At 46.9% G+C, this 24,868-nt stretch overlaps 1 protein-coding gene across 4 annotated transcripts in view; it reads right to left on the bottom strand.

Annotated features, from left to right (window-relative positions):
- The window catches only part of ERG (ETS transcription factor ERG), a 316,294-nt gene that overhangs the window by 217,502 nt on the left and 73,924 nt on the right, over positions 1-24,868 (bottom strand). For 3 of the 4 annotated variants that reach the window (XM_061424857.1, XM_061424862.1, XM_061424853.1), the window contains exons 2-3: positions 20,715-20,816; positions 8,227-8,314 (exon numbers count right to left, since the gene is read on the bottom strand). In XM_061424857.1, the coding sequence (XP_061280841.1) occupies positions 8,227-8,265 (39 nt within the window). In that variant the 5' untranslated portion in view covers positions 8,266-8,314; positions 20,715-20,816. Of the gene's footprint in view, positions 1-8,226; positions 8,315-20,714; positions 20,817-24,868 lie in introns of those variants that run through there. The other variant, XM_061424872.1, reaches the window with a different exon arrangement.

Here is a 24,868-nt window from a genome sequence, read left to right on the forward strand (position 1 = left end):
CCAGGCTCCTCCGTCCATGGGATTTCCCAGGCAAGAATACTGGAGTGGGTTGCCATTTCCTTCTCCAGTGGATCTTCCCAACCCAGAGATCAAACCCGTGTCTTTTGTATCTTCTGCGTTACAGGCAGATTGTTTATCACTGTGCCACCTGGGTAATAAAGTGTTAATAATATATTATCAAGCTTATCAGTAATATATATAAACAATATAAAAATATATTATACAATTACTATAAAACTCAACAATATATAATATACTGCATCATATATTAATAATACATTATATAATTAAGGATATTAATGATATTGCAATATATTGATAATAATGTGTGATGTTATAAAAGTGAAAGTTGATCAGTCGTGTCAGACACTTTGCCACCCCATGGACTATACAGTCCTTGGAATTCTCCAGGCCAGAATCCTGGAGTGGGTAGCCTTTCCCTTCTCCAGGGGAATCTTCCCAGCTCAGGGATTGAACCCAGGTCTCCCGCATTGCAGGCAGATTCTTTACCAGCTGGGCTATAAGCGAAGACCATGTGATGTTATAATAAGTGTTTAATGGGAGCCAAGCACTGTTCTGAGTGCTTGAAAAGCATTAACATTAACTAATTTAATCCTCATGATCCTATGAGGTAGGTACACTATCTATCCCCAAGTTACAACTGCGGCAACTGATAAGTGTTGTCTGTTGTTCAGTCGCTAAGTCGTGTCTGACTCTTTGCAACCCCATTTACTGTAGCACACCAGGCTTCCCTGTCCTTCATCTCCCAGAGGTTGCTCAAACTCACATCCATCAAGTTGGTGATGCCATCCAACCATCTCATCCTCTGCCGTCCCCTTCTCCTCTCGTCTTCAGTCTTTCCCACCATCAGGGTCTTTTCCAATGCGTCAGTTCTTCGCATCAGGTGGCCAAAGTATTGGATTTTCAGCTTCAGCATAAGTCCTTCCAATGAACATTCAGGACTGATTTCCTTTAGGATGGACTTGTTGGATCTCCTTTCTGTCCAAGGGACTCTCAAGAGTCTTCTCCAACACCACAATTCGAAAGCATCCATTCTTCAGCACACAGCCTTCTTTACGATTAAGTAATAGTGCCAGGCTTCAAACCTAGACCATCTGGCCCCAACCCACTTCTAAAAAATGGGCCAAAAAATATATAAACGTTAAAGGGGAAAGGAACAGGAAAGGGAAAAAAATGATAATTAGAAACAAATCCGGAGAAAGTCGATTTTTCAATCCTTCTCCACATGTGGAAGCAACTAGAAAGCAGAGCAGACTACCCTGTGTTCAACTGTCTGCGACTGATCCTCACACGAAACCCTGGGAGCAGGAGCTGGAGGCTCGCTGGCCGTGGACCCCAGGCCTGAGCCCGGCGTGCTCCTCTGGACCACAGAGCAGGAACAGGCTCCAGGCATTTCTAGACGAGGCAGCTCGTGGGCCCGACCTGGGAGCTATCAAGTGGGGCACAGTCTGAAGCCCCTGACGCTCCACCTGGACCAGCACGGTGGAACCCCCAGGAAGACCGCCAGGCTGTCTGTCCCCAGGCAGAAGCCACACTGGCCCAGCACAGGGCTTGCCTCAGGACCAGCTGGGATGGGTGAGGTGGTGGGGGGAGGTCCAGCCTCTGCCCTGGGCCGTGTCCCAGAACATGTGTTTGGGGAACACGTATCTTCTGCCCCGGACTGCAGACACTGTGTCTTTATGGTCTCTTATTCCCATATCCAGGCTTCCCTGGTGGCTCAGATGGTAAAGAATCTGCCTGCCATGCAGGAGACCCGGGTGCAACCCCTGGGTTGGGAATATCCCCTGGAGAAGGGCATGGCAACCCACTCCAGTACCCTGCCTGAGAATCCCATGGGCAGAGGAGCCTGGTGGGCTACAGTCATGGGGTCACAAAGAGCCAGATATGACTAAGCCACCTACACCTAACCCTAACCTACACCCCCAACCCATTTCAAGTACACGGAAGGCTTTGATAAAAAATGTTTGAATGAATGAACAAGTGAATCAGAGAGAGATTCCTTGTTGCAAAAGGATGCAATGAAGTCACTCAAAGAGCTAAAGGCGGGTGGACTCACTCAACTTGGAAATGACCAATGGACTGAACAGACATTTAGTTGCCGGGGGCAGCGGGGGGGGCGGGTGGTGGCTAAAGGAGGGGGGCATTGGGAGTCTGGGGTTAGCAGATGCAAACTGTTATACAGAGAATGGGTAAACTAAGAAGTCCCACTGTGTAGCACAGGGAACTCTATTCAAGGACCAGTGATATACAATAATGGAAAAGAAGCGAGAAAAGAATGTGTATGTACGTGGATAACTGAATCACGGTGCCATATAGCAGACATTAACATACCCTGCAAATCAACTATTGTCTAATTTAAAAACAAAAGAGCAGAGCAAAGAGCCTGGAGAGCCCCACGCTCAGGTTCGGGGCTGGCACAGCCCGTCACCACGGTCCCCTGCCCAGACGCCACGTAACCAGAGCTGGCTCCTACCCTCCTCAGCAGCCAGACCAGCGATGGACCAAGCGGTCTCTCTCTGCTACGGCGAGCATCAAGGGTTTACAATTAGAAAGTGTCTTCCCAAACGTGATGCCGTCCTGAGCCACCCACCTCCATCTTCCCATCCTCCTCTTTCAGCATCTTACCTTCTTTACTGTAAATATCACTCTTACACAAACAGGATATGTGACACTGTGCAAGTTAAAGAATGCGGAGCAAACATTCTCACCTGAACTCAGCCGGCACAGGCAACGCCACGACCTCAGAACTCCCCCCAACCCGAGTCCCTCCCCCAAGCCTTGCCCTCCCTGACAAGGCATGTTTTTCTGTCCTGAATTATTATATGCATGTTGCGCCTCTGTTCTTCTTTTTGCCACATATGTGTGTGTCTCTGAACAACATATGTTTTGTAGTTTCTCCTCTTTTTGATCTTTATATGCGGAATCATACTCTATTTATTCTGCTGTGACTTTTTTTTTCACCCAACCTTGAGAATCACACACACGGATACACAGACACAGCTAAATGCTTGTAGTTTATTCTTCGCCGCTGTGTAGTATTCCTTGGGGGGCAGACTGTAATTCATTTATCCTTTCTCCTGGTGGGCATTTGGGTGGTTCTAGTTGTTTGCTTATGCATGTTTCCTGGCACCCGTGTGCAATAGGGCATACACTAGGGCGGACCTGCTGGAGCATGATTAGCTTACATAGGCAACGCCAAACTAGTAACAAAGTACAGTTGGTATTATACCAGCTTGGCACCAGTGTGGAGGGAAGGACTCTCTGTACCACTTCCATACTTCTATGCCAGTAATTGTCATTATATGTAATATAATTGACGTTATATCTATCCCTTATCCCTCAACCACCTCTCAGAGTAACTAGCCAACTAGTCATTTAGCCAACTAGCCAACATGTCCCATACATGCACTCATTCCCTTGGATGTGGTCACGATGTTTCAGGTCCACACGTATCCATGAAAAGTACATGATGTTTGGGAAGTGCATGTGCTTCCCTCTACGTAAATAGTACTGTGCCACTGAGCTCATCCTGTTTTAGATTTTTTTTTTTCACTCAGTATTTTCTAAGAGGTATCCACGTGGCTCTATGTAAATCAGACACGATGACACTGTGAATTCTTCAATATGGATATGGTACCCTCATTTTACCAACCACAGGAGCTCCTGGTGGGATCTAGGTGCATTACTTGTAATAACAGATCACTAAATCCTCACACTAATCCCCAAAGTAGGCACTTCCGCTTCAGAAAAGAGGAAACCAAGCAGAGAGATTAAGGAAGTCGTTCAACATCACCGAGTTCACAATGATAGAGAGGGAATTAAATCAGGTCCTAGGAGGCCAGGACCCACGTCATGAACTTTGCCAAAAACACACGGCTCAGGGAGTTTTAGGAACCAGCATTGTGAGGTCACACACCCTGTGATCCACAGGGTAGAACTAAAATTCAGACCCTTTCCCTCTCAGTCCCATCCTCCTTTGGCCGGTTCAAAACTGTATAGTATTCCAAGTGGGTAGCTGGTGAATGGCAAAGGAAACGATAACAAAAGGTACCAACTGGACATCTCTTTAAAGTCATAAACTTCACTACTCTGCTGATCCTCTTCATCCAATGTTAGTAAAAGGAAATATTAAAACAGAGCTCTTATGAGGAAATGCAACAACATACATGGGGAACTCCTTTATCAGGATGAGAATCCATTACCGAAATCTTCGCCAAATCCTAATAAAATGGATTTTCTAGTCTTTTTTCCCTGCTCAGGATGTAACAGGAAATAGGAAAAAACTCCACATTGGACTTTGTGGCCTGTGCTTAGTCATGCTGGCCAGCACCTTTGTAAAAACGTTGCCTATAGCCTGAAATGTACAGAAAAGCCCATTCTCAAGCCTCTAACCTTTGAAGGTACAGCACTTCCCCATTCGCAGAGATAAAAAGTTCCAGAGCAGAAAGCAACAATTGTCTCATTGGAAGTTTATAGGAACACTGTTACAAGACCTAGGCAGGCAGCTGCAAGAGCAAAGGATTCCCACACCAAGAAGTTCACAACAATGAGGCTCACCACCTCCCACGCCCCCTTTTTTTAGAAAAAAAGAGGCCCGAGTTCTTTAGGACACTAGTCCACCATCTTCTCCGTCTGCTGGCTTTCTGAATTAAAGCACTATTAATTCCTCCAACAACTCACCACTTACCTCTGAATTTATTAGCCTGTCATGCAGCAAGCAGTATGAGTTTGGCTGCAGCTAACAGGGAAAAGAGTCCGGATCCATCTTTGGTGGTAAAAGGTGCTACCCGTTAGCAGAGCAACAGAATGGTCATATGACCTAACCAGCTAAGTGCATACTGTTGTGACACCGTAATTTTTATCACAAGAACGTGCTTGAGCCTTCCCTGGTGGTCCAGTGGTTAAGAACTGACCTGCCAATGCAGGGGACACAGGCTCCATCCCTGGTCCGCAAAGATCCCACGTGCTGAAGGACAAGTAAGCCCAAGCGCATGTGTCACAACTCCCGAGGCAGGTCTCTAGAGCCTGTGCTCTGCAACAACAACAACAAACCACGGTACGGAGAGGCCCCGTGCTGCGGTGCAGACTGTGCGACTAGAGAAAGCGTGCTCGCAGCAACGGACACCCAGCGCAGACTTAAATAAATAAATAAAAAGTGCTTGGCTGCTGCTGCTAACTCGCTTCAGTCGTGTCCAACTCTGTGCGACCCCATAGACAGCAGCCCACCAGGCTCCCCGTCCCTGGGATTCTCCAGGCAAGAACACTGGAGTGGGTTGCCATTTCCTTCTCCAATGCATGCATCTGTGTTCAGTCTCTTCAGTCACATCCGACTCTGTGCGACCCCACAGACGGCAGCCCACTAGGCTCCTCTGTCCACGGGATTCTCTAGGCAAGAATACTGGAGTGGGTTGCCATTTCCTTCTCCAAAAATGTGCTTGGAAGGGCCGGAAAAGAAAGACAAATAAAACGTGCTTAATAACTTACTATTCTCGTCAGTGAAGAATAGGCTAAAAATACATTTAAAGTTCGGTTCACTTTCCTTGTAAACTGACTGCCACGACCGTCCCATTATGTAAGTCAAGACTAACATTTCATAATTATTTACCATGCCTCCTTTGTAAAATCATTTCCAGCTCTTTCAATATAGAAAGGATAAGAGTAATTTGCTCTGGCAGGAAAGAACTATAGGAAGCTATGTGGGATACATTTCCTAATACAAAAGGATCATTTCTCTCCTCCAGATCAGCCTATGCAGGGGTACGAAGGATGCATAAAGTCTTTATGGCTGTCTCCCAGCACAACTGCCATGTGAAGTCAATTCTGCAGAGAATTCAAGTACTTTTCAGATGAGAAAAACATTTCTGGAGCAGTGAGCCAAAAACAAACTCTTCCACTCTCTGCATTAACATATCAAGTGAACCTTGTCATGTGTCATTTATAAGAACTTCCTCTCTGAGAAATAAGAGCTGTGTCCCTTAGTCCAGAACCAGAAACATCTCAGCACAGAAAATTTTACTGAGTAAACTCCCCAAACTGGGTATTTTAAGGAAACAGTAGAAAGCAGTCTTATTTTCCTGACTGTTGTCAAGGACACCAATTCCATATACGGAAAAAAAAGGAAGTCCAGGAATAATTATTAAAATTTCAGTAGGTGGAATTTGATAGATTTACAAGAGAAGCAAATGGCTTTAATAGAATTCTATCTCAGAGCCAACATCGGCTATTACTATCTGCCTCTCTAAATTGCCAGTTCATCTTCAAAGACACAGAAGCAATTTGAGTTGAAATTTGTTTCTAAGAAACTCTCAAGGTTACCATTTCTCAAAATTATCCTTCACTTACATTTACATTAAGCAATATGAAGATAATAAGATAAATCAGAGCTGAAAACATAGCTTACTTCTGAGATCAAATACAGAATGTTTCTCCTGAAGACATTTACAGGGATCGTGTTTCTCAGAGTTGTCTGTTTGGACTGGATAAATTAACTTTAAAAATCTGCAATAATTTCTTGCTGACCTCATCTTTTCCTTCTGGTTGGTTACAAATAAAACGCCAGTCAAAATGAATTTCAGTTGTTGCTGCTCATACTCTGAGCTTCAGAAGATATTTCTTGTGTCACTTTCCTTCTCCGAGAGCTTCTCTTTGCAACCTGTGGCTTCGTGATTAACAGAGACTGAAAAGAAAAAAGGTCCCCTCCTCCATCTGGGTGTAGCACAAACACACTCACCAAACACGTTCCAGATATTTCTGAAGAAACCTTATCACCACCACAAGAGTTTTCCCACTTGTGTTTCTGTAGACATAGCAGCCATACCCCAATAAACCGTCACACAGAAATCAGACGATAGTGTCTGCCAGAAGGTCCTCTCCTCTCAGTCCCTGGAAGAAATCTAGCATCCTCCACACCCTTCAGACTCCCTGTATTTCTCACACTTGCAAGAACACCCACAAAGCTATAAAAAAAAAAAAAACACACTTAAAACTCATTACTTCTAATTCCATTCTCAAAGAAATCAAATGTGTGTGAACGTGAGTTGCACATGGTACACAACACTTTTCCAAATACACTGCTTTTAAAATGCACATGTGTATGTAAATGCGTGTGTACATGTCACTTCAGAGGGTGTTTTATGTTTTAGTAACCCCCCCACCCCAAATGGTAAAATTGTTCAATACCATAAACTTTCTCCTTTATAAGCCATTTTGAATTTTCAATAAATGTTTCAGGTAAAGAGTAAAAATTAGAAAAACAAAACAAAACCGACCAGGCCACTTGGGGAAATGAATTTATATGGGGAAAGTCAGGAACTGGCAAGGCAGTGAGCGAGTTGGGCCAATGCAGACAGCTGAACCAACCAGGGCAGGTGCAGACAGCCTATCTGGCTGATGTAGCTCAAGCCCCAACGTTTTCTGTAACTTTTATTTGGGTCAAGTATATGAAAACCATCACTTCATTTCCTCCCGGTGGCTGCAACCACGTGGACACGGAGCCTTAAAAGGAACGGGCCAGCTTCCTTGCAGGGACTTGCCTTGGCTCGAGTCTCAGCCCCTCAGTTCTCTCACTTCCAGAGCCCGCAGAAGAGCTGTCAGTGGGCAGAGGAGGGGAGCAGGTGTGGGTGACGAGCTGCTGAAGTGTCGGGGCGCCCCGATAACACGGCAGCTGAGCGCTGGAAACCCAGGCCTCCGCCCCTCCCGTCTCTCCCTAGGTAACCTCGGGAAGCGTCAAAGAGATGGAATTAGAACAGAAGTCAGAGAGTTTGGATGTGGTTTTCGATGTTAACTCAGGGGTCAGCTCTCCTTCCCTGCAAAGAACCAGATAGTAAATACTGTCAGCTTTGCAGCCCATATGGTCTCCCAAGTTGGAAGGGCTCAACTCTGCCATGACAGCGTGGAAGCAGCCCCTGACGGCATGGAAATGAGCATGGCTAGAGCCCAGGAGAACACTCCTTCTGCACAATGAAATCTAAATTTCCTGTCATTTACATGCACTGCGAAATATTCTTTTGATTTTTTTTTTCAACCATTTAAAAATGTGAAAGGCGTTTTCTTAGCTCCCGAGCTGTGGAAAAACAGACAGTGGACTGGGTTTGGCTCACAGCTGTAGACGGCTGACCCTGGTACTCACTGAGAGGTGGGCAGAGGTCTGTGAAAATCCAGTCAAGGAGGAAGTCAGGGCAGTTTCGTGGCCAGGATGGAACCTACCTTGATATGAGCTGCTGGGTCTGGGACAGTCTGAATCATGACCTTCAGGAGGCGAGCGCTGCTACCATTCACTCAGCATCCCAGGCAGCTAGGAGACACAAAGGGGTGTCATAAACAGCCGTAAGCAGCCACGAATCTGTGTTCTGTGTTCCATCAGGACTGAACACAGCACACACACACAACAGTAAAGAAATCCCAGCCCTGCATTAAACGTTTGCCTTTATTTAAAAAAAAAAATTATTTTGCATTGGAGTATAGCCAATGAGGAAGGACAGGGAAGCCTCGTGTGCTGCAGTCCACAGGGTCGCAAAGAGTCACACGCAACTAAGCCACTGAACAACAGCAGCAATAGCCAATTAACGGGGCTTCCCAGCTGGTAAAGAACCTGGAGACACAGGAGACGTGAGTTCGATCCCTGGGTCGGAAAGGTCCCCTGTAGGAGGAAATGGCTTCCTACTCCAGTATTCTTGCCGGAATATTCCCATAGAGGAGCCTGGTGGGCTACAGTCCACGGGGTCGCAAAGAGTCGGACACGACTGAGCACATATAATGATTAACAATGTTGTGACAGTTTTAGGTGAACAGTGAAGGTCTCCTCAGATGTTTGCCTTTAGATATGGACAGTGAATGAAGTGACCAGAAACCTGACTTCTCTTATGTCAGGAATAATATTTAGTTTTAATCCCCAAAACCATAAGATGTCAAGCTCCCCAAAATTCAAGCCAAATTCAGTTGATACACATCATTTTACATGAGCAGCATCTATAAGCAATCATTCAAAGGAAGAAATGAGACCCCCCAAAATGATAATTACTATTATATTGATAGAATTGGACTCTGACATTTCTACCCAAACTAATATCATCTATACATCTGTACTTTGGCCACCTTATGCAAAGAGTCAACTCACTGGAAAAGACCCTGATGTTGGGAAAGATTGAAGACAGAAGGAGAAGGGGGTGACAGAGGATGAGATGATTGGATGCATCATTGACTCAAAGACAGGAGTTTAAGCAAGCTCCAGAAGATGGTGAAGGACAAGGAAGCCTGGCATGCTGCAGTCCATGGGGTCACAGTCAGTCAGATGTGACTGAGCAACTGAACAGCAACACACATCTGTAAGCTTCATGATTGCTCAAGTGCTCAGTCATGTCTGACTCTTCGAAACTCTATGGACAGACTGTAGCCCACCAGGCTCCTCTGTCCATGGGATTCTCCAGGCAAGAATACCAGAGTGGGTTTTCATGCTCCCCTCCCGGGGATCTTCCCAACCCAGGGATTGAACACCTTGTCTCTTGCATCTCCTGCACTGGCAGGCAGATTCTTTACCACTGTGCCACCGGGGAAGCCTGTGGACACCCAGGGAAGTCACTAACTTCTCCAAGATCACATGCTTAATAAGAAACAGTGCCGGGATTCAGGTCAGACTGGCCTGACACCAAGACCCAAAAGGATCTTCGGTTTCACATAATTAACAGGTTTCACCCTGTACTGTGAAGATAATTTAATGTACTGACAATTTAAACCCACATGAATTAAATGTTATGATACCAGTATTCTAGGGATAAAGACTTCACCCAGGATACTCCTTTCTTCAGGTTACAAACCAGCATGCTGCAGTTCTTTTCTGCCTTCCCACCCCAGAACCAGTCTCCACTTTTCACCCCCCACAGCCTGCCAGTGCCCCCCAGGGTTGACCCCTACAGACAACCTCAGCTGAGCGCCCTTGCCTTCTGGGCCCGATCAAGTCCGACCAATGGGACACTGTCTGCTGCTCAGGGTGCGGGAGGAGAGAAGGGCAGTGGTACTTCTTCCCCGCAGCTACCCACCACCCACTGTAGGCCCCCTCCATTCCTGGCCATAGTCCAGCCAAAGCTGACCCCAGGGGGAACCTCTCCCATCCTCAGGACCCTTTCTCAGGGCTCCAGGCACCGTTTCCCCAATCAGCCCTGGGCTTCTGTAGGTCTTAGCCATCGGTTGCTTTCTGGCACTGAAAACAACTTTTTCTAATTTATGTTCTTAGGTGGGATCACTTTTTGTTTAACAGTTACTGTTGTGTGTTTTCTTTTTCATAAATCAGGCCTCTGACTCTGAGCAGTAGTAAACTTCAGAATGAAAACAAGCAACTTGATGACAGGAAGACAGACACAAACGCGGACTTCCAAGTTTGCAAACACATCACTCCGGGGGGTCTGCTGGGGCTCTCACGGGAGTACATCTGTAATCCAGGCTTTCTGACCCTCTCGAGGTACAAACACATCCACTTTCGACACAGCTCGGCCTCTCATGGGATGCCTTCATCTTCAGGTCTGCATGCTTGGGGGTCTGTGCGTGTTCATCACTCAGTCGTGTCTAACTCTCTGTGACCCCACGGACTGCAGCCTGCCAGGCTCTTCTGTCCATGGGATTTCCCAGGCAAGAACACTGGAATGGGCTGCCGTTTCCTTCTTCAGAAGATCTTCCAGACCCAGGGATTACACCCGTGTCTCCAGGGTCTCAATGGATTGGTAGGTGGAGTCTTGACCTCTGAGCCACCGGGGAAGCCCTAATGCTTGGGGGTGGGGTGGGTGGGGTGGAGTCTATCCCCCAGGCGGCTGCAAGTCCCAAGAACAGGGGGAGCTTGGTTGTTCAGGAAGATAACAAACTTGGAACCTCAGACATTATTTTTTCCTAAAGCCAAATTTCTTGATCCTGGGAAATATGCAATTCCCCCTTCAAGTCAAAAGTAAGTCCTCTGGGGGATAATAGTTGCTAAATATGCAAAAGGAATGAAGCACGGTCTTGAAATTGACTTGGGGAACGGTTGAAGCTAACCCACATTCTTGGCAAACTAGCGGGAAGAGGACAGAGCACGGGGGCCTGGCCAGAGATCTCTCGGAACTGGCTCCCCTGGGGGTGGGGGGATTCCTTTGACTTCCCCAGGACAGCCTCCTCAGGGCTTCCGGACAATAGGAAGCCCCCACCCACCCAACCGCTGCAGAACCCCATGCTCAGGAACAAGGGTTCTTTTTGTAGGCTTCAGCATCCCCCCTAGGAAGCTCACCCCACACCACCCCGCCCCCCTGCACACACACACCACAAGCCTGTCCCCTACCCTCAAAGCCCAGGAGACTTAGCAACCACCTCTGGTCCTAAAACGCTGCAGAAGGAGGCTCTGGGGGGCCCTGAGCACAGTTCTCCCTTCCCGCCTGTGGGAACCCAGTCCCCATGCCCCAGGGCGGCACAGCAATGTGGCGGGGGCCCAAGGTGGGTACATGGCTGGGACCCGGCCCACGTGCCAGGCCCACAGAGGAGCCACCCTGGACACTCCAGCATGATCATGTCTCAGATGACCACAGCCCCTGGCAACATCGGGAGAGGAGAACTGTCCAGCCTGGTACGGGATTATGGGAAACACCAAGTAGGCTGTTGTGTGAGGCTGCTCAGCGTGGGACTGGCTCACGGCCCACATAGGAAACCAAAGTGCCCTGCATGTGCTGGAGATGCACAGAGAAGGCGGGGGCTAGCAGGCTCACACTTTCCTGTCATGCTATGGTGGGTTAAAAGAGGGCAGAGGGCGTCAGTTCTCCATGCCTCTCCAGGTCCGTGCCTTCCGCCCGTGACAGGGGTTCCTCTTGCTAAGTAGGGTCTGCTTCCCCAAGCCCGGTTCTTGGCGTGCCCCTGGGCCTTGCTTCATCCAACAGAACACAGGAGGAGAGCCCAGGTCTCAAGAGACACCAAGCGTCTCCACTTGAAACTCTCTAGCCCCATGGGAACCTGCCCGGGCTAGTGCTTTGCAAATGTGAGGCATGTGGAAAAAGCCCAGTCATCCAATCTCTCCAGCCAAGACCACTGATCATCCATCTGAGAGCCCATCAAACCTGGGGCACGTGAGGGAAACTACAAAACCAAAACTTCTCAGGAAGGTTAACGTGAATGGCAGACCCACGGGCTCATGAGCAGAACAAATGCTCCTTGTTTTAAACCACTGAGACTTGAGATACAGTGTTCCATGGCATTTTTGTGGCAATTACCAATATACACTATATGCTTTTAATAACCAGGTTACCTAGATGCCCCTCAAGACTTTCCCAACTAGAGAGATAAAAGGTGACTCCAATAGGAATTTCAAAAGAAACTGACTTCACCTCAACCTACAAATAAAGCATTTCCATTCATCTAAGAACGAAAGTGTTAGTCACTCAGCCATGTCTGACTTTATGACCCCATGGACTGTAGCCTGTCAGGCTCTTCTATCCAGGGAATTCTCCAGGCAAGAATACTGGAGTGGGTTGCCATTCCCTTCTCCAGGGGATCTTCCCAACCCAGGGATCAAATCCAGGTCTCCTGCATTGCAGGGAGATTCTTTCCAGTCTGTCTGAGCTACCAGACATGATCTAAAACCCTGACCCACCCTCAAAATGAGCTGGGAAACTGAAGAGGAACCGAGAAACTTCAACCAGAAGACTCTGGGATTCTCGGAGCCCTTCCCTCCAAGCTGAATCCTCACTTCCCATGATGGGACTCTGCCAGCCTGCTGGGGTTTCTAAGCACAGTGAAACAGGATCAACATTCTGGATATCCAAGACCACAGATGCATCACAGAAGTCACAAAGGCCATTCGATCTGTAACCCAGTAAGACATAAACTTAATAACGACTGTTTATGTCTCATGTCTTTTATGAGGAAGTCTGGGGTACTTTCAAGGCATAAGGATGAAGCTGTGGGGAAGGGGATATATAGATTCCAGATGCAATACAGCCACGCCCTTCAAGGGATGGAGAAGGGGAAACAATTGATACAGATACTCAGAGTTCAGTCATGACAGCAGGCAGCCAGGGACACTGCCTGGTGAGGGGCATGGAGAGTACCCAGAGGAGGGAGAGAGCCACAGAGGTGCCATCATGAAGCCTTTAAGAGCAAGAGGCACTCGGACTGGCAGGAAGGCAGGGAAACGGGGAACCAGTGCTCCTCCCATTCCCCCACCCTAGGGAGCCAGGGTATATGATACTAACCACCTCCACCACCACCAGGATCACCATCAACTCAAAGAACGTATGGACCAGTCAATGTCAATGAGCACCAAACAACTGATGCTTTTGAACTGTGGTGCTGGAGAAGACCCTTGAGAGCCCGTTGGACTGCAAGGAGATCCAACCAGTCCATTCTAAAGGAATAGTCATTGGAAGGACTGATGGAGCTGAAGCTCCAGTATTTTGGCCACCTGATGTGAAGAGCTGACTCACTGGAAAAGACCCTTTTGCTGGCAAAGATGGGGGGCAGGAGGAGAAGTGGGCAGCAGAGGATAAGATGGTTGGATAACATCACCAACTCAACGGACACAAATTTGAGCAAACTCAGGGAGACAGTGGAGGCAGAGAAGCCTGGCGTGCTGAAGTCCACAGGGTCGCAGAGTCAGACACAACTTAGCAACTAAACAACGATAATGTGAATGGTGCTGTCATCCTCCAGACCACATCAGCTAAGCATCGGCAGCCCCAAAGCCCAGGAGGTGACGGCTCTGGCACCTTCCCCACTGTCTCTCCCCTTCACAAACACCCTCAACTGTCTTTGCAGTCCTTTGGTGTCTGTTCTTCGTCTTTTTTAAAAGCTTTTTAAAAAAGAGGCTTTTTAAAAAGCTCTTCTAATTCACTTTTGTGTTTCCAGTGAGCATTTCTCAAATATTTGGTCATTGTTGAATGACCTGATGCACTGATATCCCTATAGGAGCCTTTTATTTTCTCCTTTACTTGCCCTTGAACCCTTGCAAAACTTGGATCTGTGTCGTCTAAAAAACCTTTCTCGACTACATACTTCTTGCAATAAATTCCTTGGGTAATGTATATGTTTATGACTTTGGATTTCACAACCCAGTGTTCTTTTATTATTGGGTATCTTGAAAACTGAAACGATCCCTTCTTCATCCCTGTTTTGAAAATGCCAAAGCTTACTACACAGAAACAAATATTTGATTTGGGTTGCTTTAGATAAAACTGCATCAAGTACGGACTGGCACACAGGGCCAAAAGGAAAATAAGCGCTGTGTAATTAGGGAGGCAATGTGGTCAAATGGTTAAGAGAAGGCCTGGATATCTGCGGGGCTGGGGCCAGAACAGAAAAAGGACACTCCCTCCCTGCTTCTCTTCCCAACCCGGCTCTGGCCCCCGACACAATCACGGGGACATTCCAGTCTACACGGCCCTGATGGCCGCCTGTCAGGTCTAGAAAGGCACACACGGACCTGCCACGGGGATGGATTTCAAGGAAGGAGCCTGCGTCGGCCCCAAAGATGCTCGGGACAGTTTGGGCAGGAGCTCTGGGCTCCCAGGCACTTCAGGTGCTGTGTGGACTGGGGGATGGGCAAGAGAAGGCCTGAGAAGGCCTGGGGGCAGGGCTCCCTCAAATGGTAGTGCATCTGAGCAGAGGGGCAGAGTCAGATGCAGGATGGAAGCCAGATCCGGTTCTCCACCTCAGTTCAGTTCAGTTGCTCAGTCATGTCTGACTCTCTGAGACCCCATGAACCACAGCACGCCAGGCCTCCCTGTCCATCATCAACTCCCAGAGTTTACTCAAACTTGTGTCCATCAAGTTGCTGATGCCAACCAACCATCTCATCCTCTGTCGTCCCCTTCTCCTCCTGCCTTCAGTCTTTCCCAGCATCAGGGTCTTCTCCAGTAAACCAGGTTTCCCCACCAGGGAACCCCAACCTTCCATATTGGGAGCAGGGAGCCCCATCCACTGAACCACCAGGAGTCCCAGGACCATGTTTTGTTCTAATGAAGTGACTTGTGATGGACCCATTGATGGATTCAGGCTAGTCTCAGAAGCTCAGAGCCTTGATAGGAGACCTGGAACATTCAGCCCCACCCCTTCCCTCTGGAGAGAGAGGAAGAGCTGGAGACTGAATCTGTAACCAGTCTTGCCTATGTGATGAAATGTTCATAAAACCCCTAAACGACAGGATTCAGAGAGTTTCCTAGTTGGTGAGCAATCCCCACGTCCCCCGCTCCTTGGAGATGAGGTCCCTATGCTCGGCACCCTTCTGGACCTCCATCCTACAAACTCCCATCCATCTGTTCATTTGTGCCCTTTGTAAAAAACTTGTCATAGGAAGTACAGCACTGTCCTGACTTCTGCGGCTCCTTCTCTCGAATCACTGAATCCTGCGTCATAAAGCAAACTCCCCTGGCTATCGATTTTACATATGTAATGTATATGTTTCAAGGCTCTTCTCTCAAATTATCCCCACTGTGTCCATAAGTCTGTTCTCTAGATGTGTCTCCTTTGAAAGTGAAACTGTTCGTCACTCGGTCGTGTCTGACTCTTTGTGACCCCAGGGACTGTAGCCTGCCAGGCTCCTCTGTCCACGGAGTCCTCCAGGCAAGAACACTGGAGTGGGCTGCCATTTCCTTCTCCAGCGGATCTTCCCAACCCAGGGAATGAACCTGGGTCTCCCACACTGCAGGCAGACTCTCTACCATCTGAGCCACCAGCGAAGCCACCTGTGTTTCCTCTGCTGCCCTGCAAATAGGTTCATTAATGCCGTTTTTCTAGATCCCATATATATGCGTTAATTACAACATTCGTCATTCTCTTTCTGACTTACTTCACTCAGTATAATAGGCTCTAGGTTCACCCACCTCGTTAGAAATGAGTTAAATGTGCTCCTTTTGTGGCTGAGTAATACTCCACTGTGTATATGTACCACACTTTCCTTGTCCACTCATCTGCTGATGGACATCTAGGTTGCTTCCATGTCCTAGTGACTGTAAATTGTGCTGCAGTGAACTTTGGGGTACATGTGTCTTTTTCAGTTCTGGTTTCCTCAGGGTATATGCCCAGTAGTGGGACTGCTGGGTTGTACTCTATGACAACCCAGAGGGGTGGGATGGGGTGGGCAGTGGGAGGGGGGTTCAAGAGGGAGGGGACATATGTATACCTGTGGCTGATTCATGTTGATGCGTGGCAAAAACCATCACAATATTGTTAAATAATTATCCTCTAATTTTAAAAACATTACTGAATCCTGGAGAGAGGTTGTGGGAACCACTAACTGTAGCCCAGCTGGACAGAAGGATGGGTAACCTGGGGACCTGATGCTCTCCACTGGTCTCTGCAGTGGGGAACAGTCTTGTGGGACTGAGCCTTTAGCCTGTGGTGTCTGGTACTAACTCTGGGAGGTCTCAGAATTAAATCAAATTGTAGGATGCTCAGTTGGTATTAGAGAGCTGGAGAACTGGCTGATGGAGCTGGAAAAGACAACACCTATTTGATGTCAGGAGGAAAAAAGACCCTCAATTACCACCTCCAAATTGATGCTCTGCAATTCACTCATGAAAGTAAAAGACACCTGCACCTTGGAAGAAAAGCTATGACCAACCCAGACAATATATTAAAAAGCAGAGACATTACTTTGCCAACAAAGGTCCATCTAGTCAAAGCTATGGTTTTTCCAGTGGTCATGTATGGATGTGAGAGTTGGACTGTAAAGAAAGCTGAGCGCCAAAGAATTGATGCTTTTGAATTGCGGTGTTGGAGAAGACTCTTGAGAGTCCCCTGGACTGCCAAGAGATCAAACCAGTCCATCCTAAAGGAAATCAGTCCTGAATATTCATTGGAAGGACTGATGCTAAAGCTGAAACTCCAACACTTTGGCCACCTGATGGGAAGAACCAACTCATTGGAAAAGACCCTGATGCTGGGAAAGATGAAGGCAGGGGGAGAAGGGGATGACAGAGGAGGAGATGGTTGGATGGCATCACCGACTCAATGGACATGAGTTTGAGTAAGCTCCGGGAGTTGGTGATGGACAGGGAGGCCTGATGTGCTGCAGTCCATGAGGTCACAAAGAGTCAGACATGACTGAGAGACTGAACTGAACTGAACTGAATTCACACAGGTGTGACAGAAAATTTGGCCGGTGTCTAACTGGTCAGTCCCCCAGTAGAAGCACTGTTTGGTGAATCTCCTCTGCCTACAACCGAAGGCCTTTGGGAGTCTTAGATTGAATCATGCTCCTGAAACCCCTCACAGGGCTAGGCACAGAGTGAGCACTTCATAGGGCTTCCCTGGCGGCTCAGACAGTAAAGAATCTACCCACAATTTGGGAGACTCAGGTTCGACCCCTGGGTCAGGAAGATCCCCTGGAGAAGGGAAAGGCAACGCACACCAGTCTTCTTGCCCAGAGAGCTCCATGGACAGAGAAGCCTGGCAGGCTCTGTGGCATCACAAAGAGTCAGACTACTCACTGAGTGACTAACACTTTCATTTTTCCTTCAAGCACTTGATAAGTGGCCATCAATACTGGAAATACACGGGGTCACAAAGAGTCAGACACGATTGAGAGACTGAACTGACCTGAACTGAATACTGGAAAGAAAGCAAGCAAGCCGATACTGTATAAAATCCTGCAACTTTGTGAAAAAATAATTCCCAAAAAATAAGCTGCTGGCTTTTCATAAAGGCCCTTTGTCCTTAATTTTAAAACGGAATTTTAAATTTTAGGCTAACTAGTCATTAAGCGCAGACCCGTTAGGTAAAAGGTCTCTGAGCAAACTCATCATAACGGATCCATTCACTGCAAGAACCGGTCATCAGATTCACTGATTCCGGATGAGTGGACATTAGGTACGTCAGTTTCTCACTATTAATAGCAAAACGTACCCTAAGAACTGCACAGGTCTGACTCTCCCCCCCGGGCAGTGGTCTCCTAAATGGAGCGGGAGGTCAGCGAGACGTCCACCTGAGGCCCACAATTTCAGGAGGCACCCCTTCTCAGCTCCGGCAGGAACAGAATCAGCACTCGAGAGGGAGCATCTCCTTGAAACTGGTGCCTCCCTCGGCTCAACCTGGCCCCAGCTCGGGCGCCTGCTCTCCCTAAAGTAAGCAAAGACCAGTGGGAGGTGGAAATATGAGAAACCAAATGCACCTCTACGTTCGTCTAAAAATAAGAAACTGAACTCCTTCGGTACAACAGGGCTTTATCATTCCAACAGATATAAATAAGTACTGCAATAGGTTGAACTGTTTCCCTCACACACCCCGTTATGGTAATGTTGCTCAGTTGCCCGGTCATGTCTGACTCTTTGTGACCCCAGGGACCGCAGCATACCAGGCCTCCCTGTCCATCACCAACTCCCGGAGTTCACTCAGACTCATGTGCAAGGAGTCAGTGATGCCATCCAACCATCTCATCCTCTATCGTCCCCTTCTCCTCCCGCCTTCAACCTTTCCCAACATCAGGGTCTTTTCCAGTGAGTCCGCTCTTTGCATCAGGTGGCCAAAGAACTGGAACATCAGCTTTAGCATCTGTCCTTCCAATGAATATTCAGGACTGATTTCCTTTAAGATGGACAGGTTGCTGTCCAAGGGACTCTCAAGAGTCTTCTCCAGCACCACAGTTCAAAAGCATCAATTCTTCAGCTCCCAAACCCCCAGCATCTGAGAATGTGACCTTATTAGGAGACAGAGTCTTTCTGCAGGTAATGAAGCTAAAGTGGGGTCATTAGGGTAGGCCCTAACTCAATATGACTGGTGTCCTTAGTTAAAAAAAGGGGGGGAAATTTCAAAACAGATTTGCATAAGCAGAAGACAGAGGGAGAATACGACCATCTCTAAGCCACAGAGATGGACAGACAGGAGGAACCAGCCCTGTCCTCACCCTGAGCTCCAGAGCTGGGAGAGAACAAACTTCCGCTGTCTAAGCACCCCCCAAGTCTGTGGTACTTTGTCCCAGCATCCCTGCAAATGGACACATCTTTATTTTCCATCTTTTAACTGATGAAGAGGACAGGCCCTGATGGGGGTGTGGCCTCAGGAACTATGTCCAATGTAACTGCAGTTTCTTACTGGACACAAACTCTGCTCCAAGCGCGTCCTGGGCACCACGAACTGTTGAACCATCTATTCATCACTCCCGCCTTCACATCAGGAGAGGACAGACTCTTAAGTTTGAGGCATAAGTCAGTGTTACACCAGCCCCACCATAATCTCTTTGACCTCTGGAATGCTTTTTTTTTTTTGAGAAAAGCTTGACAGTCCTGAAGAAACAAGGGGCGTGTTTTGTAGATAAATTGCTGAAATTCTCCAAGTTTATTTTTATTTTATTTTTTTGCATAGCTAATGAAGGCAAAGACTCAATCCCTGTGTGGACCTCTCAAAATGAGGTTGCAATTGAATTCAGGTAAAATAACCACTAACCAAACCCAGTAATAGGACAGAAAAATATAGCTATCATAAAAGCACATTCAAGAAGGCATCATACTGATTTGCATCCCTTCAGTAACAGATACAGTGTTTTATTACTTAGTTTCTGTTCTTACCACAATTCTTCAAAAGCATTGCTTCCTATAATTTTATACTATATAATACCACCCGTTAAAATAGTACATAAGGATCTTGGAAATATAGTCAATATTAAAACTATCTACTGAATAAAATGGTGCAGTAGAATACATGTTTATAATACATTCTTCTAGAACTGCAACGGGCTTCTCAGGTGGCGCAGTGGTAAAGAATCTGCATAACAATGCAGGAGACAGAAGAGACGAGGGTTCAGCCCCTGGGTCGGGAAGATGCCCTGGAGGAGGCAATGGCAACGCACTCCAGTATTCTTGCCTGGGGAATCCCATGGACAGAGGAGCCTGGTGGGCTACAGTCCATGAAGTTGCAAAGAGTCAGGTACAACTTAGCGAGTAAAAAACAACAGCGTTGTAATTTCACTTTATTGGGAAATTTTTCTACTCTTGACGAACTTTTTCTTCCAAACTATCCCGCTCCTTTAAAAATAGATTTCTCGAATCAATACTGCAATTATCCTTTAATTAAAAATAAATAAAAAATAGATTTCTCATTTTTGCTTATTACACTGATGCCACTGGAAACTCAGAAACACAAAGTCTTCTAGGTATATGGATGGATAATCCTAAAATAAGGTTTTACATAATTATTCAGAAAATAGGAACTGAGCAGAGAATCACATAAATCATCTAAATTATCAGCCCAAGACAGAACCCTTCTACCTCCTCGCTCAGCACAGAACTGCTGCTTATTTTCACCTTGTACTTTGCCATGAAGGGATCCTCGTGAACCAACAATTTCCATGTCAACAAATAGCTTGAATAAAGAGAGATGGCAAGCAAAAAAAAAAAAAAAAGCACAGTCTGTAGACATTGTTCTTGGCTGTCTCTTCTGGATGGAGCAGGAGAAAGTAGAAGGCAGTGGAGAAAGGAGGAGTTGCGATGAATACAGAACTTACAAAGTGGTGATTTTAAAAACCCCACAGTGTTGAAGGCAGGAACAGGCGGTACTGGGTCAAGGGCATTTTGTGTGTTGGGGGGAGAATCTAGGGAACCAGCCTAGGCTCCTCAAAGTACATTAAAGGACCCCAGGTAAGGTCTTTGGAGGTTTGGGTCCCCCAAATACCAAATACTGAAGAAACAAAATCTTTACATTCACATTTTTCTAAAAACTTTTGAAAGGCAGGACTTTTCTGGGGCTTTTTGTTTTACCTTGACTCGCCCTTGGCTCCCCCATCTTTTTCTCTGTAAGTCATTTGTCTTGCTTTTGGTCAACACGGCTTCTTCTTGGATCTTCAAAGATCTTGGAACAACCTGAAAGAGAATTTCAATATAGTAAACTTTGGGTTTTTTCCCAAATGTTAAAACCAAGGATCAACTGTACATTTAGTGACAAACCCACTGCTAAAATATTATTTTAAAGTATCTTAAAAGAGGGATGAACTTAAAATTCTTCCTTCTAAAAAAAAGTAAGGGGCCAGAGTTATGGCAGCACTTCTTCAAATAAAAGTTCAGCATCATAAAGCAAAAATTAGGAACGAGATAAAGGCCAAGCTGTAATGGACGTACTGAGGTCCACGTATGCTTTTGCAAAGAAAATATTTTGAAAATCTTGTCCTTTCCTCCCAGCTCCCAGTTTTAGTAATAATGGTTTCCCCAGATCAGTACTTCAGCACTGCTCTCTGCTCCAAAGAGTGATGGGATTTATTCAGCATCCTGAGAACCGTAATTAGACACCTTTCTCAGTCACATGAAAGAAACAGTCTTTATAATGTGTAGATGCCACAAGGATCCATATTTTTTGCAAGCATAGAACTTGCAAAACTATTAAAAAAACTTTTAAGATGAGAGCAATACTAAAAAAAAAAAAAGTCTTTCTTAGAATATGCCTGTCAGAGTGGCTCTAATATCCATTCTCTTATTTTTTGGAGATACAGGAATTTCTGTGCTTCTGCAACTTTCCAAGTCAAATAACCAATCCCAAAATATTTAAGACAGGATCCTCATAACATGACGAATTGCAAATGACAGCTTTTTCAGTTGAAAATATTTTCAAATTAGAAAATGCCTTAAGTAGTGCATCAAAATCAATATTTGCAATGGGCGATATTATTTATAGATGGTTTCACCAGCCAGCCAAGCCTCCCACTCCACCCCAGAGGCCCCCCACCAGCTCCACCTGGAGGCTTGGGCCTGTGCATTGAGACACTGAATGCAAACGGCCCAACTGGTGGGGCAAAGGGCTTGGTAGGACATGGAAAATCCAAATTCTTAGGGGAAAATTGGGAAAATTATGATACAAAACCATATGTATAGTCTGATTCCAATACTGTATTAGTGTTGGAGAAGACTCTTGAGAGTCCCTTGGACTGCAAGGAGATCCAACCAGTCCATCCTAAAGGAGATCAGTCCTGAATATTCATTGGAAGGACTGATAGTACACTTTTGTGCTCAAACCTCTTCTCTGCCAAAAGAAACACTTGATTTCTGATGGAATATTGGTGGGCTCGATTTAAAGACAAGCGCAAAGGCCAGAGACGATTCTATTAAATATGTGCAATGGGTATTTTTCAATTAGCATGATAATGTTGTTAAAATCTCATCTACCCAGAGGGCACTTTATCTGACAAGGTAAATTACCCGTAAGCCAGCTGAGCGGCCTCAAAGGATCCAAAGACATGTCACGAAGTCTGGGGAGAGAGAAGCTTTGCCAGAGAAAGGCACGCTACCAGCCGCGTGAGGTTAACAGCCGGCCCAATCAAAGCAGAAACGTCAGACAATTATGCAAACCAGACTCAGGAACTCAAAAAACATAGCCATTTGAGAACTTTGCTATGAGAGCAAGCTGCTCAAGCCAGCTGAATAGAGCCCCTGGTCCCACAGAAAGCAGATAACAAGGAACACAGCGCCCAACCCTGTCAAGGGCAAGTGGTAGGAACCCTGGTACCTCCCAGATGGGGTGAGCCCGGCGTTCTGCACAGTGACAGGTAGAGGAACACACGTGATCATCGTCAGTGGAAAATTCTCCTCGGAAATGGTCTAAGCCAGACACGGTTGAGCATCTCAAGGGCAGAGTTTAATTTGCAAAGCAGCCATGGCACACAGAGAGACCCTGACTTGGAGCCAGGTTGGTACTGACCATCAGCAGCCAGGAGACTGCCCAACTGCAATGGACAGTTGTTTGTGGCCGTGCCATGCAGACAGACACAAGCGTCTCGTGTTCAGAGAACTGCAACCTTCTCGTTCCCCAAACACGCTGGACCAGAGGTCGCCTCCTACACAGAGATTTTCCTGGCCATCTATGTCAGCAACAGTGAATGCATCATAAGCTTAACCTCTGGGAAGATAGACAACCAGCTATCCCAGAGAGTTGCCTTCTCGTCAAAAAAACCCTGGACCTTGACTGAACAACAGCCATCATTGGTGAAAAGGCACCATACCCACCAGCAACACCAGGGACAGTGACACTGTCACAGAGGACCCCATTCATCCGATTACAGCCCCGTCCCCATAGGTGGGGTTCCCAGGTGGCTCAGATGGGAAAGAATCTGCCTGCAATGCTGGAGACCCGGGCTGAATCCCTGGGTTGGGGAGATCCCCTGGAGAAGGGAATGGCAACCCGCTCCAGTATCCTTGCCTGGAGAATTCCATGGATAGGAGAGCCTGGTGGGCTACAGTCCATGTGTTGCAAAGAGTTGGACACGACTGAGCAACTAACACTTTCACTTTCCACGTAAATGGCAAAAGCAGCGGACACAATGGTGCCCGCCTCTCCTAAGAGAGGAAACCCAATGCCGCTTGGGTGTGTAGCCCAACCCCCAAAACACCCTGGGAAGGGCTGACCCTGCCCCAGCTTCAGAGGCAACTCCTATCACTGGGTAACTCCTATCACCTACTCCTCTTGCCACTGGTTGACTTAAAACGGAGCGTGTGATATCATTTTAGCCAATTCAACCCAGGGGAAGTGACAGGAAGACTTCTGGAGAAAGTCTCCTGGCCAACAAAGAAAGGTCACCTGCTACTGTCCTGTCTGTATGACCCTTGAGCCATCTCAGGACCATGAGAGGAGGGGACCTGGGGATAAAACCATGCACTCTGGGAAAAGGCGAAGGCAAACCTCGGGATTCTGCTCAGGATGCAGAAAACAGGATTAGGGAGAAAGCATCGGCGCCTTGTGTCTATGTTCAAATGTCTCTGCTAGGAATACAGCAGGGTCTGTGTTCAGAAGAACCACCTTCCTCTCTTTGATTATCTGTATGCAACTCAGACATGCTGAATACTCTTTTCCATTGTGATTTTTAAATACAATCATCTGCTGCGGAATTAGTCCAGCCCATAAATCTCCCTGAATACAATGTTATATCTCAGACTTGAGAAATAACTGTTATCAAGGTAAGTGATCCATCTCAGCCTACGTATGTACTGAGTGTCCAGGTACCAGAGGGGACACAGAACAGTGCCCTCATTAAACAAAGGGTTTGATGAGGGGATTATGCTTCTAGTTAAACGACTGATTTGGAGGCAGAATGTGATCAGGTCATGAGAGGAGGACAGAAGGGGCAGCAATTCCACCTAGCATCATGGAGTGGCAATGCCTCTTCAAAGGGGTGATATATCATGGGCACTTGGTATTCCATAGGTGGGAATGGAAAGGGAAAGTATGCAAGGTAGAGCAGCCAGATGAGCAAAAGCATGGGCGTGAAAGGGAGGCACACGGGAGAGGCTCTCTGGCTACGAGAACAGTTCAGGGATGTTGAGTGACTTACCCCTATAGTTAAGAAATCACATTGGTGTATGTCTCTTTCCACAATCTAAGTTCAACCTGCCCTTCAAATCCATCCATTCATTCAAGTATTCCTCCATCCATCCACCCACCACCCATTATGCGTCTTCCATCCATCCACTTATCAACAGGCATTAAGTCAGCTTCCTCCACGTTCAATCACTGAACTGAGCCCTGCCTAGAGGTGGGCTTTGCCATGACTTCAGGGTCGAGTGGGAAGCACAAGGTTGTAAAGGCACAATCACAAATTCCAACACCCCCAACACCTGGCTTGACCCCCCACCAGCTGCAGAAAATCTCCCACAAGGGAGTGAGGCAGATCCAATTGAGCACAGCATCTGAACTACTTGAGAAACTGACAGAGGAAAACTGGACGGCCAAGCAGAGGCAGAAGCCGTCAGAGAATTAGGAGAACGTCAGAAAAGGTCCCAGCCCTGGATGCCGAGGAAGGACCTTCAGTAAGGCAGAAACAGTTCACAGCATCGATCTGCAGAAAGCTGAATAAAAATGAGCAAGTCAATCACCCAACCACACATGAACAAATGGTACTAGATGTGGCAAGTCAACAACCTCTGAGTGATCT

The sequence above is a fragment of the Bos javanicus genome, chromosome 1, assembly GCF_032452875.1.
Source record: "Bos javanicus breed banteng chromosome 1, ARS-OSU_banteng_1.0, whole genome shotgun sequence".
NCBI lineage: Eukaryota > Metazoa > Chordata > Mammalia > Artiodactyla > Bovidae > Bos > Bos javanicus.